At 40.2% G+C, this 17690-nt stretch overlaps 2 protein-coding genes across 17 annotated transcripts in view; one reads left to right on the plus strand and one right to left on the minus strand.

Moving 5' to 3' along the window:
* Positions 1 to 932: 932 nt before the first annotated feature.
* MBD4 (methyl-CpG binding domain 4, DNA glycosylase) lies at positions 933 to 10408 on the minus strand. Of its 5 annotated transcripts, none has more exons than XM_081072063.1 (8): positions 10133 to 10408; positions 8456 to 8680; positions 7199 to 8031; positions 4349 to 4423; positions 4138 to 4272; positions 3361 to 3510; positions 2766 to 2869; positions 933 to 1887 (listed from the first exon to the last, which is right to left on the minus strand). In XM_081072063.1, the coding sequence occupies exons 1-8, from the start codon at positions 10219 to 10221 to the stop codon at positions 1813 to 1815; spliced, it is 1686 nt and encodes a 561-aa protein (XP_080928189.1). In that variant the 5' UTR covers positions 10222 to 10408; the 3' UTR covers positions 933 to 1812. The 5 variants fall into 5 exon arrangements, with proteins under 5 accessions (XP_080928189.1, XP_080928191.1, XP_080928192.1 ...); XM_081072065.1 differs by lacking the exon at positions 10133 to 10408 and adding an exon at positions 9700 to 9939; XM_081072064.1 differs by having other exon boundaries at positions 1744 to 1912; positions 10133 to 10391.
* A 176-nt stretch (positions 10409 to 10584) lies between these two features.
* Positions 10585 to 17690, plus strand: part of IFT122 (intraflagellar transport 122) — a 66061-nt gene continuing 58955 nt past the window's right edge. For 8 of the 12 annotated variants that reach the window (XR_013994874.1, XM_081072068.1, XM_081072071.1 and 5 more), the window contains exons 1-3: positions 10585 to 10721; positions 15593 to 15659; positions 17183 to 17267. Coding sequence is in view for 9 of the 12 variants with exons in the window: in XM_081072068.1 (XP_080928194.1) it covers positions 10681 to 10721; positions 15593 to 15659; positions 17183 to 17267 (193 nt within the window). In the remaining 3 variants the exon portion in view is untranslated. Of the gene's footprint in view, positions 10722 to 15592; positions 15660 to 16245; positions 16280 to 17182; positions 17268 to 17690 lie in introns of those variants that run through there. The other 4 variants (XM_081072076.1, XM_081072072.1, XM_081072078.1 and 1 more) reach the window with 4 other exon arrangements.

The following is a 17690-nucleotide window of genomic DNA, read 5'->3' on the forward strand; positions in this document are numbered from 1 at the left end:
TGGTTGCCAAAGCTGGAGGGGGTTTGGGGGTAGTGGTGGCGCCATGGAGTTTGACAACTAACAGGTACAGGGTTTCTTTTGGGGGGTCATGGAAATGTTTTGGAATGAGGATGGTTGCATAATATAATGAATGAAATTCATTCAATGGCTAAAAACCATTGAATTGCATACTTTAAAAATGGTTATGAATTTTATGTGAATTTTGTCTCAATGTTTTAAAAAACCCCAAACACTTGAGTGCTTACTCTGTGTAAGGTACCACCTTTAATGAAATGCATTATCTTTGTGATCCTCTCCACAACCTGAGGTAGACACTCAGACCATCCAAAAGGGCCACATTAATGTAGCACTTCTGTAAGTAAGGCTACATTTAAGCACTTACTTGTATTAACTTAATAATCATAATACCCTGTAAGGTAGGCACCGCTATCCCACTTAATGAGATGAGGAAGCAGGTACAGAGGTCAGGCAACCTCACCTGCAGCAAAGGGGAAAAGCCAGGCCTGGCTGTGGCACCCCTGATGGAGATGCTGTGGGAGGTGATTTGACAGCAGGCCCTGCCACCAGTGACACTCCAGGCCCTAAACTTGGTGAGTTTGCACTACCCTCTAACCCCAGCTGTGGCCCAGTGCTTCAGAGGCCTTTATTCGTTTAGACCCCATGTGGGTCTCTACAGAGCCTTTCATCTTTGTGCCACTTCCCCAGCACCGAGCTTTGCACTTAGTGAATGCTACTTTGATGTTTGCTAAATAAAAATGTGATGGGAAGTTATAAAGTAGACGTTTGCCTTGGTGGTATGTGTGGCTAGTTTCCCGTTCTCTGGTCAACATCCATCCCTCTCTAAAAACAAACTTGTTCACTAAAATGGAAACAACCAACTAACCTGCAGCACACTGCATTCTGATTCTGTTCACACACCACCATACAACAAAGGTAGTTTCCCTAACAAGTTCTTTATTTTTCATTTATTCAATCCATTTAATTTTCAACTTATATACCTTAAAATAGGGCTCGGTCATCGAGACTTAATTAGGATTTTTTTGGTTTGGTGAGTTTTTTCTAAAGCAAATGTTTCAGTATTTGAGCTGTAACATTATAAATCTGTATTAAAAATGATATAACACTTAAAAGGCCCTATCCTCCAGCTGGAAGATGAGAGATGGGTAAATGCTTGAATTTTCATAAAGGAATCAAAAAGTAACATGCATGAGCCAGATGCCGCTACTCTGAAACAGAGCTGCAGGCAGATAGTCACATTAAGTTATCAAATGGATACGAATCTCCAATTACTAAAAGCCAATACATGGTGACAAAAGATATTTTTCTTCGAGGGTTAGATCTTTTTAGTAAACATATTTTTTTAATTAACAGCCTAATACCTACTGTAATATCTTTTTACATGTTTGGCTGCAAACTCTTTGATTGCTTCTCTATATAACAATTGTATATCATTTTTCTAGAAAGAGAACAGAAAGTCTAATCTTTCCTCAAACAAGGTTGATAGAAATATTCTTTGTATTGTTGATAGTTTAGAAAAGTTTTTTTCACCTTCAAATCACATTTTAATACTGGAAAATTCATACGCAGTTTTAGGATTGTTGTCAAATACTATTTTGTTTTAAAAATTTCAGAACATGTTATAGCATGTTCAGCAGCAAAGGTCTACTAGTAGCACACACATTAAGAAAACATAATTAGGTTTCTAGTAGGGCTGATTAAAATCTATACAATTGGAAAAGTAGTTGGTTAGCTTAAATGGAGATCTGAAGAATCAAAGTGCAAAGCGATATATAAAAAACAAGCTTGGAAACTTCACAGACTTAATTTTTCATGATTTTCCCAAAGCCAGTCATGATATTTATTTAACTTATGATCTTCAGGGTGTACCTGGAAGAAATAAGGAGACAGAGGCCTTATGTAAGTTAGTCAGAAATACATTTTTTAAATTGGCTTTTAAAAAAGATGGTAAGAGAATAGTATATTATTATAATATACCTGGAAATTATAACCTTTAATATAATGGGATTCAGAAATGTTTAAAATTATACCATACATTAAGGTAATCCTTTATAGTTTATAAAGTACTTTCCAATTTATTACTGATCTTCACTAGAACCTGGACATTAACTGGTGATAACATGATTAAGTATTAATATATATGCCATTTTCCAGTAGAAGGTTATAGATCCTGAGAGTTCAATGTATTGTTCAGGTCACAATAAATTGTGGAACAGGGATGGGCTTGGCCAGATCTACTAGCTAAATGTTTTAGGGCAGTCACAGACCAGGCTACCTGGCAGTGCCCACCAGCTGCCAGGCTACCACCCAGATGTCTGTGTGCTGGGCAAATTCAGTAGAATAGGGAGCTGAAAGCTGAAGCAGGACCTAGTTACCACAAAAATAGTCTGAGACCACCAGGAGATACCCAACAAGTATGCATTCCAAGCTCAAACTTGCCTGCTTTCCTTCAGTGGTACACTTTTGAAGACTAGTGAGATTGTGACAGGAAGAAACCACATCAGGCTTAGAGGCAGTACATGAATGGGAATGACAAGGCCAAGTGACAACTGCTGAAGGTCAGAGGCCCCATCAAAGAATCTTTATGGACTTGGGAGTGTCCATGGATCCTCTCCCTGCTGCCAATAACCCTATGCCACCCGCTGTCCTGACAGCTTGGAACAAAATAGTTCTAGTCATAACAGTAAACTTATTCTGTCTCAGAGCCAAAATATGCTGGAGATGTTGTGGCTGCAAGTGGGCCTCACCTGCTTCCACTCATTGATGCAAAAAATTCGGTAGGAGTCATTGCCATATTTGCCAATCCCGTGAAGCTCAATTGGATATTTCCACTGCTTCGTCAGATATTCATCTGCAAATGCAACAGCCCACATGTTAGGCCAGCATCTAGGAAGACACTTTCCCCAAATGTGTGGTGATGGGGAGCTGGATGGAGAGAACAGCCAGAAGGGACAGGAAAGAATCTTTCCTAACAACCCCACTTGTGATTGCTCTTTCTTCTGAATTCCTGAGGCACCTCTGTCTGAACTTCTCATCTGCCACTTACTGACACTGTTTTGTGCTAACTAGATGGAAGTAATATGCTGAGGTTGACTGGGCTTTCTGCTTCACTGACTTCTTCCTCTAATTATGCCCACATGGCCTGACCCAGGGCTGGGCAGATTTACTGCCTGGGTCGATGGGAGACTATGGTTTGGGGCAAATGGACTGTTTATAAATGCCTTTGGTACTTGAGTTGAATGACCTCTATTAATATAGCATCCAAGGACATTAAAGTTTAAGGTGTGGCTATCTTCAATAGGTACCATTTATATTTTGTCCTTTGGGTATATGGGAAAGTACCTGAGAACCTGATAATGGTTTTTGCTCGAAGTTCGTAGAGACCAAGAGGTTTAAGAAGTTCTGACACATCTCTCCAGTCTGCAGTTCTTGCTACCTCAGCTGAAGGATACTTCTCCAGAAACTCCCAAAGCACAGGGATTGCCATTTTGCCTGGGAAGTAAAGATAACTATGTGATGATAAGCCTCTACACGGGCTGATTTAGGTTCAGGTACTTCCTCATCTAGAAATGTCTTATAGAACTTCTTTTTCTTTTTCTTTCTTTTAAAACCACTGATAAAAAGCCATTACCTGAACCAACAACCACTTTCTGAGCAAAAAACCAACACCATTAACCTATTTGGTTAACAGTCTAGATAATGCTGAAACCTGGTCCTGCATAGTATTAGTTTTTAAATAATCAGATCATCAAACAACTAGTGTAAAAGCATACAGAAGACAAGGTGGAATGACATTAAAGAAAGCATTTAATGAAAAAACGATTTTATATATGACTGAGGATAGAGGGATGTTATGTAACTGATTTTTATTAATGACCAAAACTAATTTGGAAGTAGAAAATAAATGAAAATCTGCTCTTTAGTGCTACAAAGGCTGTTAAATGTCATCTAGTCTAACTTTCTCATGGGTGAAGAGTTTGAAGGCTGAAAGGGGAAGGGGAAGCCTTTACCTGAGCCACTCACTGAAAAGCAAACTCGAACCAGGCTTCCTAATCAACTCAATGCTTTCTCCTCATCACACTGTCTCTGCTAAGGCAACGATTAAAATAATCCACAAACCTGAGGTCCGATTGAGAAATATAGTCGCGATGAGGAGCTTCCAAGGATCATGAAAAAGTGTTTCTTGGACAAGATTAAAAGGTGACCGAGGAGGTGTCCACTTCTTAAAGGCTTTGCGTCGTGGGGGGCTAAGAGCTAAACAAACATACTGCATCAGAGTTGGACTTCTGAAATAGATTTATAATCTGATTTCTGATTGGGAAAGGGATACCTTCTTTGTTGTATTTGCTGGAAAAATATAGGCTTGTTTTCCTTTTTTCTATTTGTGTTCGTGGAATGGTATCTTCTGAAAAGGAAGAGTGAACATTGTTTATAGAATCTATGGTGTAGACTAAATAAACATTCAAGGATCCTAATAATAATAATAATAATACTATTACAAAGCATTTAGTATGTACCAGGCACTATGCTAAGCACTTTATCAAAATTAACCAATTTAATCCCACAAATGACCTAAGTACTATTTTACCCCCACTTTACAGATATGGAAATTGAGGAATGGAAAGGCTATGTAACTTACCCAAGGCTAGGAAAGTATCAGAGCTGAAATTCAAATCCAGGTAGTCTGGCTCCTGACTGAGTCCAAGCATTTAACCACTCTGTTACTCTAGTTCTTTATGATTTATGTTCAGAGTTCATAGTATTGAAAAATTGGAAATACGGAATATTTTAAATTATGAGATTTGTACAGTGTTGTCATTAAAATATTTTTGAGACTATATCATGAAGATTTTCCCATATCACTAACGTCCAGGTGAAAAAGCAATATTCAGGTGGCCCAATGGCTCAGGAGGTTGGAGCTCAGTGCTCCTAACTCCGAAGGCTGCCGGCTGCCGGTTCGATTCCCACATGGGCCAGTGGGTGCTCAGCCACAAGGTTGCCAGTTCAACTCCTCAAGTCCCACAAGGGAGGGTGGGCTGCGCCCCCTGCAACTAGCAACGGCAACTGAACCTGCAGCTGAGCTGCGCCCTCCACAACTAAGATTGAAAGGACAACTTGAAGCTGAATGGTACCCTCCACAACTAAGATTGAAAAGATAATAACTTGACTTGGAAAAAAGTCCTGGAAGTACACACTGTTCCCCGATAAAGTCCTGTTCCCTTTCCCCAATAAAATTCTTTAAAAAAAAAAATAAACAAAAAAACAAATAAAAAAGAAAAAGAAAAAAGCAATCTTCTACATATGGTCCTAATTTAATAAAAAAAGGAAAAAAGAAATATATATAAAATACAGAGATTAGAATAAAATAAACCGAAATGGCATAATGGTTGTTGCTGAATGGTAATTTTTCTTTTCTTAATTTTCTATATTTACCAAAATTTATGCAATGAACATTTTTATACTTACCAAAAAAAAAAAAAAAAGGATATAGACAAAACAGAACCTGCAGAAAAACGTTAAGATTTGGAATTTGGAACACCTGAGACCACTATCGACTGGGAAGCTCAATTAATTTCACAGACTGACCAGCGTTATCAGGCTTCCCCAAATCATCATATTAAACACTCTAGCCATACCCTTTAAACTTGAATGTCAGTTAATACCTTATATTTGCATAGCGCGAAGCCAACTTTTTCACTTCTCATTTTATTTTACAATATACTTGATATGAAAAACAGCACTAGTGAGGGTTATTACCTCTATTTTACAAATGAACAAACTAAGGTTTAGAAATTAAGCAGCCATCCCAAAACAATAGTGGGTGAGTGAAGACTGGGACAAGTATCCCAGTCTCCAGATAATTAGTGTAGCATTTTTTGCCATTCTAGATTGAATAGGTACAGCTTAGTAGAAAGTAAAAAAAGTTAGAACAAAGGAAACTGCGCTGATAATTTTTTCTGTGGGTTCCTATAAATTACTAACTAACCACCTTTATTACTGGGACTGAAGCTCAATTTACTTGGTGATTTCTACTTAAGCCAATGAGAGTCTTTCCTACTCCATTGGATATCTATTAATCTAAGGATACTTCATTTTATGTTGATAACTTGACTTCTTTTAGGTATAGGATGAATAGATACGTCCATTGTAGTTGCAAAAGGATGTTTTTAATATTTAATTTGCCTATTATACTAGCAATAAATCTACATAAGCCTGAAAGCTTTAAGAAACTCAAAGTCTTTAAAAGACAGACTTGAATCTTTACACAGTTCCTAGGTGTATATGGCCACCTTCTGTTAAAAGTGGAGAAATTCTAGGTACAGAAAAGAAAAAATCATGAGTGGGATTAAGGGCAGGAATCAAGTCTAAGCCCTGCTCCACCAATTTGTCCAGGCTATCTCCCCACAGGACTTTAAATAAAATTAATATTGTTTTTTCAAGGAGTTATATTCATTATATCATAATGGCATGATGAATAACTAATACCAAGCTGCTCAGAAGGTCTCCTTTTTATCTCTTATTCACTGTGGTATTATACAGGCAAAACTGCTCAGCTCTGAATTCTGTATTAAGAGCATATCACAAATAATAGATGGACTATGTGAGTACAGTTTTGAATTATTTAGAGCTCGAAAGCAGTTTAGAGAAGCATCACATTATTATAACAGAATATAAAATTGACTGTGATATATACAAAATCAAATGGGAAGTCGCACATCAGTAATAAGTAACAGGAGGGGTGCAGAGAGAAGACACTGACAATTCTCCACCAGTGTATGTATAAAAGGAGTCTTCCCCACACCTTTTCACAAGGGAAGCCTTTTCATTTTCCCTAGTTATAAGATTATTGGCTGAAAAAAAGATGGGAAGAAGGGAAAGCACTGCTGAGGAGAGTCCTGGCTGCTGCACCAGGGAGAGATGGTAGCAGCTGTTAACGGCACAATTCTCCTTTCCTGGGGGCATTAAGGCAGTAGCCAGCTGATGTCCTCTCTGCCACAGGAAGGGACTTGAAGATCGGTTAGACAAGACACTACCCCAGCTGTGGCAGAATGTATCCGACATTTGGTCTTATTTCTTCGTTCTACTCCCACATCCTAACCGGGTACAGATATGTAATATAGTATCTGGGAGTATAAACTCCTAATCATGTGTTTAATAGCATTTTAATTGCACTGAATACCTTGACATATGTTCACAGAAGTAGAGTCTTTTTCAATTTGTGAGCAGTTGTTTTCCATTTCAGAGCCACATTTTAAACTGTCACTATGCAAATGTTCCTTCCTTTCCCGAACTTCTACTTTTGTTATTTCCTCAGATTCTAAAAAGTTATCCTCAGACTTGTTGTGTTCTGCTTCTTTGGTCGAATGTAATTCGTTTATGAGGCCAGAAGTTATTTGTTCAAAATTAAAATTTGATCCTGAACTCAATGATTTTTCTTTTGTAAGTCTCTTTTCTTCACTGGTCTTGTTGCTTGTTTTGGCATCAGAAACACAGAAAGTTCTATCAAGCTGACATTCTTGTGCAACAGGTTCACTTTCAGTATCTACCTTATTATACACAGATGCTCTTTTTCTAGTACTTCGAGCAGAATCTGGAAGACTTTTCTGGCACTCAGTTTTAGTTTTCTTAATTTGAATTCCTTTCAAAATAGTCCTCTTTCCTTTGGACTTTCTCGTCTTTCTGGAGTCAGCATTATTAACACTCTCACCTTCTTTCAAAAGCAAATGAATGGAAGTAAAGTTAGATAGTCCTCTACTACCTTGCAATTCCAAACCTCCTCTTGGCAGAGGAAACACATCTTTTTTACATTTGCTTCTTGTCCGGTTTGAAATGCTACTTTCATTTTGCAGTTGGGATGTCACAGCTGCGATGCTGCAGTCTTTATATCTTGACTTGATGCCCCTTTTAGAAAGTACAGTAAAATCAAAATCTTCTGGCTTAAGAGAAGTCTCTTCATTTTTGTGAAGATAATTAGCAAGTGAACTTTTGGATCTGAACTCCAGTCCTTGTGGGCTAGAAAATAATATTAAAGGAAAATTATTGCTAGTAAATAAAAGTGATTTTTAAAAAGAACTGGACCACATTTCAGAATTTAAATTAATAATTTCCAAATGTCGCCATGGGCATTTGTCATTTAAAATAAAAACAGCAATAAAATGTTACTTTTAAATAGTTTCCTTTATGAGGAAGAATATTCTAGTATAAAATAATTTTACCAATATAACTTAAGAGCAACCTTACATTAGCCATTCACAAGAGAAAATGTACGTAGTTGTCCCTAAATCACTGAATGAAACTAACCAGGGACACTGAAGGAATAAATCAATAATTGTTTTATGGTACAAATATAAAAACGTTAGATACCTGCTCTGCTTTTCCACTATCTGTCTAGACAAAATTATCTGGCTGCACTATCTTTACCACCTTGCATGCTCACCTGATAAAATATACTTCATATTTTCCAGCTGTTTTTCCAGATAATCTTTGCTTCACAACTCTTTCCCATCCACATGGGACAGACTTACGGCATTCTGTCATTTCACCAAACTGAGCAGAAGCAATGGGTCCTTGTAGCAGGGGATGACACTCGCTGCTGCTTTTTATCACCATTTGTTTCTCATCTTCTTCTGCTCTTTCTGATCCCAGGGTAGCAACTTCCTCACTGAAAAAACAAAGTTCAGTTGGTTAGCTCATTTAAATTTGGTTTTCTTCTGCTAATTCAATTTTAACCCATGACAGAGCAGGAACCACATGGACTATTTGGATTATGGGAGAGATTAAAATCACTATGGACCAGTCTTATGCTATGGAAATATCTTCCTGCCCTCCAACGTGGGTTAAAAAGACTTGGAAATCTCTGCACAATGAAAAGCTCAAGCTGTTTGCTAGAAAACTTTTTTTAAATTAATTATTGAATAGGGCTAGCATAAAGATTTCTCGAGACACTTGGCATAAGTTTAAAAATATGAACTCTTAACCTGGGAATCAACAGAATGGCTTAAAGGAGTCAGTGAGGTATCCTCCTCTTCCCCAAATAAGTGAGGTAAAAATTTTATATACGTGTGCATTTTTTCAGGGGGAGAATGTCCATCACTTTCATCAAATGTTGTAACCCTCCAAAAGGTAAATAATTTCTGACACAGAACTTTCAAATCTCTTTCCTTTGTGATCCTTATGGTTAAGATAAAGATAACTCTAATTTTATGGATAAAATTGAGTGACAGGAAGATTAAGTTACTTGCAGAGCCGATACCAGAACCCGCGCCTATTACATCTTGGTCTAATACTTCACCCCGTGCTATCATTTAAAAACTTCAGTCGTGTGCTAATCACTAAATCACACATTTGAAAACTTGGATGGGCCTTTAAAGATGTCCAACCCAACTTCTTTTCTACAAATAGGAAACTAAGCAAGAATTAGTGACTAACTAGAATTAGAATCAAGGTCTTCTGATGTAATTTGGGGTTAAAGAATTTTGCGGAGCTCAGTGGATCTTGAGAAATTATACAGTTCACAATTTTAGAGATAAGGAAACTGAAACCTGGGGAACACATCACCAGCTTTACAGTCCACAGACGCGGTTCAATCCCAGCTCTGTTATTTACTCGCTATGTGTCCCAAGAGCAAGTTACTTAACCTCTCCAAGTCTCCTTCCTTCATCCGTAAAAAGGAGGTAATACCTCTTTTAAGGTAGATCTGTGGATTACATTTTGGAAGAAAAGTAACTCATCTCGGCCCCAGATCGCACATATAGAAGTACTCAGTACACGACTGTAGCTTCCTGTTATACAGATGGGACCCATTTTGGGGGCGCCCCTGGCTGCGAAACATGACAGCTCCTCCGAGGTCTTCCTAAGAGTCTCCAACCCAAGCAGACCTCTCCTTGCACCACCTCCCAGCTCCTTCGTCATTTCGGGAACGGAAGTCGGGAGCACACCAGGTCTGACCTCACCGGAACAGCACCTGAGCTCGAGCCTGAACGCCTACGGTAGTAACTAACCCTGCAGCCTCGAGATCTCTGTCGACCCTAGGTTAGAAAGGCCCACCCTCCTTCTAGTCCCCCGCGCCCATTTTACAAGTGGTGCAAGTGAGGCCCGAAAAGGGATAACTTGCCGGCGGTCACATGGCTGGTCTGGGATTAGGCGTTCACTGAAGGTGACCAAGGGGGAGGCTCCACAGTTCCCCAGGCTGGGACTCTCCATCCCAGGCGTGCTCCTCAAGCGGGCTCCGCCTGCACCAAGGGGCCGACAGGGTGTGACGCCCTGGGTGGGGAACAGAGCAAAACGAGAAAACTTTTGTTCACAGGGCCAGGCCAAACCCCAAAGCTGAGGGCAATGAAAGTCGGCTAGACTCCACAGCTGCTTCCGGCCGCCCACTCAGCCACAGCTCAGCCAATCAAGTCATTTGTTGAGGGATACGCACCGCCCCCTTCCCGTTCCGACCAATCGCGCAAGCTCCAGTTGCGTAGGCGCCGTCTAGGCTCCTGTTCCATCTTCGCTTTTTGCTCCTTTACTAGCTTTCTCTTTTAGACATGCGCACTCGAAACTCTGCCTGGCGCATAGCTCACTGCGCATGTGCGTTGCCAGGGGTAGCGGAGGTAGCCAAAGTGGCTCCCGGAGAGGGCTCTGCCGCTGAGAGGGAAGGAGGGGCCCGAAGCCGCGATGAGGGTCGTGTTGACGTGGAGAGATAAAGCCGAGCAGTGGTGAGGAGCGGGGCGGTTCGGGAGGAGCGGGAGGCTGAGCTCCGGCGGGGATGGCGGGAGCCATTGCTTGAACTCCTGTGGTTGCCAAGGGCAACGGGCCTGCGGCCTAGGCTGAGGGCACTGAACCCTGGGTCTGGGCTACTGCAAGGTCGCCCTCCCACCCCTTTGCGGCTGGAGAAACTGATGCTTGGAGAGGGAGCAAAGGGATGTACCACGCGTGAGGTAGTGGCCTGGCGAGGCGGTTTTACACATAATCACAGTCTGGTCTTGTCGCATTCCTTATAATCCATCCTGGGCTCATTTTACACTCACAGCAATGTTTCTCCAACTTCACAATTTTCACCACATCCACATGTTACCCATACTCTGATTTACTTGACGTTTTTCTCTAAACTGTCTTCCTTAGTTTTGCTTACATATGATTTTACAAGGAAACTATCGCTCCATATTTAAAAATCAATATCACTTGCTATAATAAGATAACTGTACAATTTAAAGCAAGGAGAAACGAAACAGTGTTAGTAAGTTGTAGCTAGATACTGTTGCTAGCTTGAGGTCTACTGTCGCTGGAACTGGAGATTTAGCAAGTAGGTGGGGGGTGCTTGGGACGAACAGATCAAACTGAGACGTTCTCCCATACTTAATTAGAAGGTTTTAAAGAATGACTTTCTCCCCTTATGATTCAATGTTATTTAATGCCCTATTCCATTTTTATCACCTAAATCCATCACACGACGATACATTTGGGGAAACACTGACTTAATGGATAGTTCTCCTCAGCCTGACTTTCAAAATCTTCCTAGGTGATCTTTTCAGCTTCATTGTGAAGCCTCTGTTTTGGAACAGGATATTTGCCATTCCCTCTCTGTTTTTTCTTAGACCTTTCTGTGTAAAGAAAGTATGCCTTCTTTCCTCATCTCTTCACATTGAAATCCTAAACATCCTGTAAGGCTCCCGTTGGAGATGGTTGCTCACTCCTTTGTGCTCTGCACTAGTAATAACTAGCACTATGTGCAAGGCATTGGCTAAGAACTTTGTATCTTTTATTGTCATCTCGTAACAGCCCTCTGAGGTAGGTACTATAATTACCTCTATTTTATATATGAAGAAACTAAGGCACAGAGAGGGTAAATAATTTGCCACCGTCATGCAGTGAGTCAGTGCTGGCTCAAAGCCAACTTTCAGACTCAGGTCTTTCTCACTCCAAAGCTAATGCTTTTAGCCACTACATTAATTTTTCTGTGTATTACAGAGGCTGCAAACTCAAATGCCTGCAGGAGTCAGGCAGGCAACATAAATGGGAAATGTTTATTTGCATCTTGAACACAGGAATTGTCTGTTTTCCCTAGGAGTATTCTTCTATTCTGCACCCCACTTTTCTTGAAACACATAGCTTATCACTTATACTGTAAATAGAGGTATAAGTTTTTAAAAATTCCGTTTTACTTTTCGTTTTTAATTTTTTTTCTTTTTTTTAAACTGAGTTAGTTTCTTTTTTTTTTCTTTTGGGGGGCACAGCCCACCATCCCTTGGGGGACTCGAGGAATTGAACTGGCAACCTTGTGGTTGAGAGCCCACTGGCCCATGTGGGAATCGAACCGGCAGCTTTTGGAGTTAGGAGCACAGAGCTCTAACCGCCTGAGCCACCGGGCCGGCCCCCCGTTTTACTTTTCTTTTAACGCTAGTATTAAAGTACCCCCACAGCACAAGCTGATGATAACTGGCATCTGAACATTTGGCTTTGTTATCAGGGAGTAATAAGGAGTGGCAAAGAGTGTGGCAAACTAGAGAGCTCATGCTTTGCCTAAAAGGGCAGTGGCGGCTCAGATGCTGCCAATTACCACGCTGCAGGAATTTGGTTGAGTGTGTTCAGAACTTCCTATTTCACCAGTCACTAGGAAACTGGGTTTTTATGTGAAATGTCCTAATTTTTAAATGTTGGAACCTAATCTTAAAATAAAATAAAACACCATGTGGGCCAAACAAAGCATTTGCTGGCCAAATACAGACTGATTTGCTCCCAGTTTTCAGCCCCTAGCATAGAATTTTGTTCATCCCTCGTGGTATTTAGAATCTGTCTAGTATAAGAGTTATTTTTGAATCTGTTTATCCCAGAAGTCTATAAACCCCTTAAAGGCAATGGCTGTGTTTTATTGATTTCCAGATTATACCAGTGCCTAGTCAAATCAGTGGTTGTCGTGATTTGATGAATAGATAGATGGACAGATATAATGAATTGATTGGTGAATGAACGATGAATGAAGATTGGTTATTTAGTTTGGGGCCCATTATAGGTTTGAAACAACCTATTCGAATAGGGGCTGTAGGGGTTCTGTAGACCAGCAATCCTGATGGCAACCACATGTGCCAGCTCATAGCTCAGAATGAGACAAAACAAAACAAAACAAAACAAAACTCTAAGAAATAGATAGTAGAACTAAAAAAAATTCCAAATATCAAAGATTTGTCCTCTACAACCAAAGCAGCCAGTCTTCTGTCTGGTCTTCTGCTTCTGGTCTAACCTTCACAAGCCAGCAGGAATTCTCTTTTTGGGTCCTGCTGCTATGATCCGTTACTCTACTTCTCATAAACCTAGAGTGACTCCCAGTAATCTTCTACATCAAATTATGAACTTAACTAGTCAGTCCTACTTACCTCCACCCGCTATTGCTAATGTTTAGATTTATGCTTTTCAGTTCAGCTGAAAACTCCATTTTCATATCCAAAGGCCCTCCCCAAATGCTCTTAATTCTCTGAATTCCCTCATTTTCCCCCTTAAAAGCACTGCTCCATGTTCTTCTCTACCATGATGCCTTCTTTGGCTAGCCCACCTTATTCCACTCAGACCCTGATCTGCTATAACCCTCTATTCACACCCGCTAGTATTGACTGAGTGTTTGCTGTAGGCCAGACTGTGTTTACATGTGTTACCTTGTTTAACCTTCACAGTAATCTATGAGGTTGGAATTGTTACCTCATTTACAGATGAAGAAACTGAGATTTAGCAAAATGGCATAATTTGCCTAAGATGCCAAAGCAAGTAAGTGGGGCTGGGTCAGATTGTGCAGGGTTTAGAGAGGCACCTTGGGACTTCAGTTTACAGTGGGGTGGGCATAGGGTTGGCAGAGCACAATTTGCAGGGCTCATCCTCTGCCTCTCTGCAATGGCGTTTGATGATATATCTTTTTCATAAAAGGGAGCAGGGTGGGAGAGAGAGCCATCCTACAGCACAATAGACTCCTGTAGGTGGGTGAGCTTTCCAGCCAGTGTTCAGGCAGAGGCTGGATGGCCATCTATAGGGAATTTCTGCCCTGGTGGGGGAATTAAGACTATATGACAAGGTCTAGGGTTTTTCCATTTCTGAGTTTCTGTGATCTCATGATGTAATTAAAGTCTGAGGGGTTCAAGATAAAATTTGTCCATTTGTTGACTATTCATTATGTTTCTAGGACAGTGCCATGCATGTGGGCCCACAGCTATCTAAAACCGAGTCATTGCCCTTAAATCACATATGACTGTAATTAAAGGCACAAGAAAGTATCTGAAACAGTGTAAAATATAGAAGATTATATAATTCAGAGTTAAATTGAATTGTACAGGTTTTAAGTACAATAGGAATTTAGATTGGGGTAAATCAGACATTATGTTATACTTCAGAAAGGCGAATTTCGGGCCGGCCCGGTGGCTCAGGCGGTTAGAGCTCCATGCTCCTAACTCCGAAGGCTGCCGGTTCGATTCCCACATGGGCCAGTGGGCTCTCAACACACACACACACACACACACACACAAAAAGGCAAAAAAAAAAAAAGTAAAAAAAATATAAAAAAAAATTGAAAGGCGAATTTCAAGAAATTCAGAGAAAATGAATTTTCACATCTGAGAGAAAGATAGTTTAAGGCTTGGCCCAAATGAAACACTCAGAAGTGGTTTTCTGATAATTCAACCCAAAATGATCATTATGAAGAAGAGGCCACACAGGAACCAGTTTGATGAGCTCAGATATATACAAGGCAGAAAGGGAGCCACATATTCCAAGGATGTCTATAGAAGACAAGTGCAGATCCCCTCCAAAATATAATATCGTACAACCCACGGGTGTCACAGTTCTCTATCCTTGTTTTGTAGTTGAGGACGAAAGCTCAGTCAGGGAGGTCAGCTATTCTGGCCCCATCTCCCCTCTACTTTTAATTCTACCGCCCCACTTCTCCTCAAAGTATGAAATAGACCACACACATTTCCCCCCCAGACTCAGAGAAAGAAAGCCTGAGAAACAGGAAGGCCAGGTCTGTTCCCACATAACAGTGAGGAAACTGAAGAACTCAAGGTCTGTGTTTACTTCTATCAAGTGGGATGCCCAACTGGAAAGGGTGTTAACAGTCAACCTTGTTCCAGCTTCTCCATCAAACAGCTGTGTGATAGCAGACACATGACTTTCCTCTGTACTTTAGTTTCTTCATTGATAAAAATGGGCCCGTAGTGCCTGGCTTGCCTACTGCTTTATGTTATCGTAAGATCAAATGAGATAATACAAGTTTATACAAATTCTCTCAGGTTGTCTAACCTTTGCAGTATTATTAGAAGAATCAGTGCCCTCCACTCTTGACCCTTTGAATAATATCTGGCATCTGGCTTCTAGACAAGTGGAAACTGGGACATGGAGCTAACTGCCCAGTGGATCGTGATTGAATGGGCTGCCAAGGTGTGGTGGTTGAATGGAGTTTGCAATCAAATGCAATTCTTAGCCATCATTTTTCCCTCTCATACACAAGCAGCGTTTTATAATGGAAGTAGAGTTTGTTTTTCTGGCTATTAGCAGACCTCATCATTTTGGTTCCTAATTGTCCTTTTGTCTTGTCTTGTCTCCTGTTTAGTATATATGACCTCGCTTTTAAGCCTGATGGAACCCAACTGATTTTGGCTGCAGGAAACAGATTACTGGTAGGATTTTGTCTGAGTTTCCTTTTTAAGTGCTTTTTTTCCCCTCTCCCTCGTGTAAGTACTCTGAAATTTGACCCTTTTTTGAGATAAAAAAGGCAAGGGCGGAAAAACCAGTCATTACTTTTTAATAGGGAAGGAAATGGGCTATTTAAAACAGGTAAGTAAACTGTCTATCAGATAGGAACCTGTGAACAATACCTCCTTTGGAGTCATTAATCTTTCCCTTTTTACTTTGAGACACCCATAAAAGGTTGAAAACAATTCATCAAAATGCCTTTGAAACTGGGCTGGTGTCAGTTCACATATTTTTCCTCCTGAAAAATTCAAGCAATAGGATCGAATGGGGCTCCCTCCATGAGAAGCCAGATAGCCTGACCCCGACTTTTAGGCACTGGCCTACCTAAACAGTTCCATATGGATACTGTTCTATTTTTCATATTTTCAAAGATTGTAAGCTCCCTTTGGAACCTCTCCCAGTGTATAAAAGTAATTTTTCAGAGAACTCTTTATGTGTGACCTAAAAACCTTTGTATGATCTCTCCTTCCTCCTGCTTAAGTCAACTTCCTCTTGCTCTGTTGTCTCTAGATATGCAGATTGACTGATCTCCATTCTCTGTATGGTAACTACATAATCTTAAAGCCATGGTTAAATAGTTCTGCAGACTTCTTCTCTCCAGGGTAAACAGTCCAAATCCTTTTAGTATTTTTTTCTCCCATAGGTTATTCTCTCCAACACTAACCATTATTGGAGGGGTTTACCTTGATTTCTCAGATGGTGTGTTTTTTAAATCTCCGCATAGTTATAGGTGTTACACAGCTGTAAAATATCCTAAATCCACATTACAGCTGGGTTTTAGGACACTCCTTTCGATTTGCAAACCCAGAGTTCAGGTTTGTGACTTTCTAACTCTTGGTAGCAAACATGAAACAGCCTCTGTGATGCTGGTATTAGGGGCAGGGCTAGTTCTAAAATGGAACCATGTTGTAGATGGCTCTTTCTATGTGCTGGCTTTACTTGGGAGGGCCTGGCTGATTTGGTAATAGATCCAAATTCACATAAGAATAAGGGAAATTTGTAGAGAAGTTCCACAGAGTGAATTTTTCGTTTCTCGAGGATTAATGGTATGTTCCTGGTCATAAAATGCATAGCATTGGGACCTCTACTTCTTGGGTTTCCCAACTTTTAAGTCACATTCTTTCTGGTTTCTTAGTGTAGTTTTTACTTGATACACATTTAGGGGAACAGTGTGTTTTTAAAGGACCCATCAGCTCCAAGTCAAGTCATTGTTTTCAATCTAGTTGTGGAGGGCACAGCACACTGGCCCATGTGGGAATCGAACCGGCGACCTTGGTGTTATGAGCACTGAGCTCTAACCAACTGAGCCAACCAGCCTCCCTTGATACACATTTAGAATATTGACAAATGTTTTGTTATAAAAACAAAAATAGCATCAACAACTTGTAGGAATTCTAACTAATGAATGCCATGTGGATAATCTGTACTTTTTCCCCTTTTTTGCCAGGTTTATGACACCTCTGATGGCACCTTACTTCAGCCCCTAAAGGGACACAAAGACACCGTGTACTGTGTGGCATATGCAAAGGACGGTAAGAGGCTGCTCTGGGTTTACAGTCTCCATCATGGCCGGCCTCAGAGATTTTCATTTTTCTCCTTAGGCACTCTTTAATTTTTTTTAGTAAGCTAAAGTACAATTTACGGGTTCAGAAGGTAATTAAGTCTCTTGGACTTCAATTCAATCATTCAATTCAACAAGTTTTTACTGAGGGCCATCTATGTGTCAAGCAGTGTTCTAGCTGCTTCAGATGCTTTACAGAACAAAACAGACACAGGTCCCTGCTCTTATGGGTTGGAGAGTATGAGGGATGATATACAATAAACATAGTAAATAAATAAATAAATAAATAAATAAATAAATAAATAAATAAATACAACAATATACTGGAAGATTATAAATGTTAAGGAGGAAGAAAAACTAGGGTAGAATAAGGGGTATTGAGTGTGTTAGGCGG

The sequence above is a fragment of the Rhinolophus hipposideros genome, assembly GCF_964194185.1.
Source record: "Rhinolophus hipposideros genome assembly, chromosome: 14".
NCBI lineage: Eukaryota > Metazoa > Chordata > Mammalia > Chiroptera > Rhinolophidae > Rhinolophus > Rhinolophus hipposideros.

Coding starts and splice junctions, on each gene's coding strand:
- MBD4 (XM_081072063.1), bottom strand. CDS start 10,221: ATGGAGAGTCCCAGCCTGGGGAACTGTGGAGCCTCCCCCTTGGTCACC. Junction 8,032..8,455: donor TATGAAGTATATTTTATCAG/GTGAGCATGCAA, acceptor ATTATTTTCTAG/CCCACAAGGACTGGAGTTCA. Junction 3,511..4,137: donor ATTTCTCAATCGGACCTCAG/GTTTGTGGATTA, acceptor TTTACTTCCCAG/GCAAAATGGCAATCCCTGTG.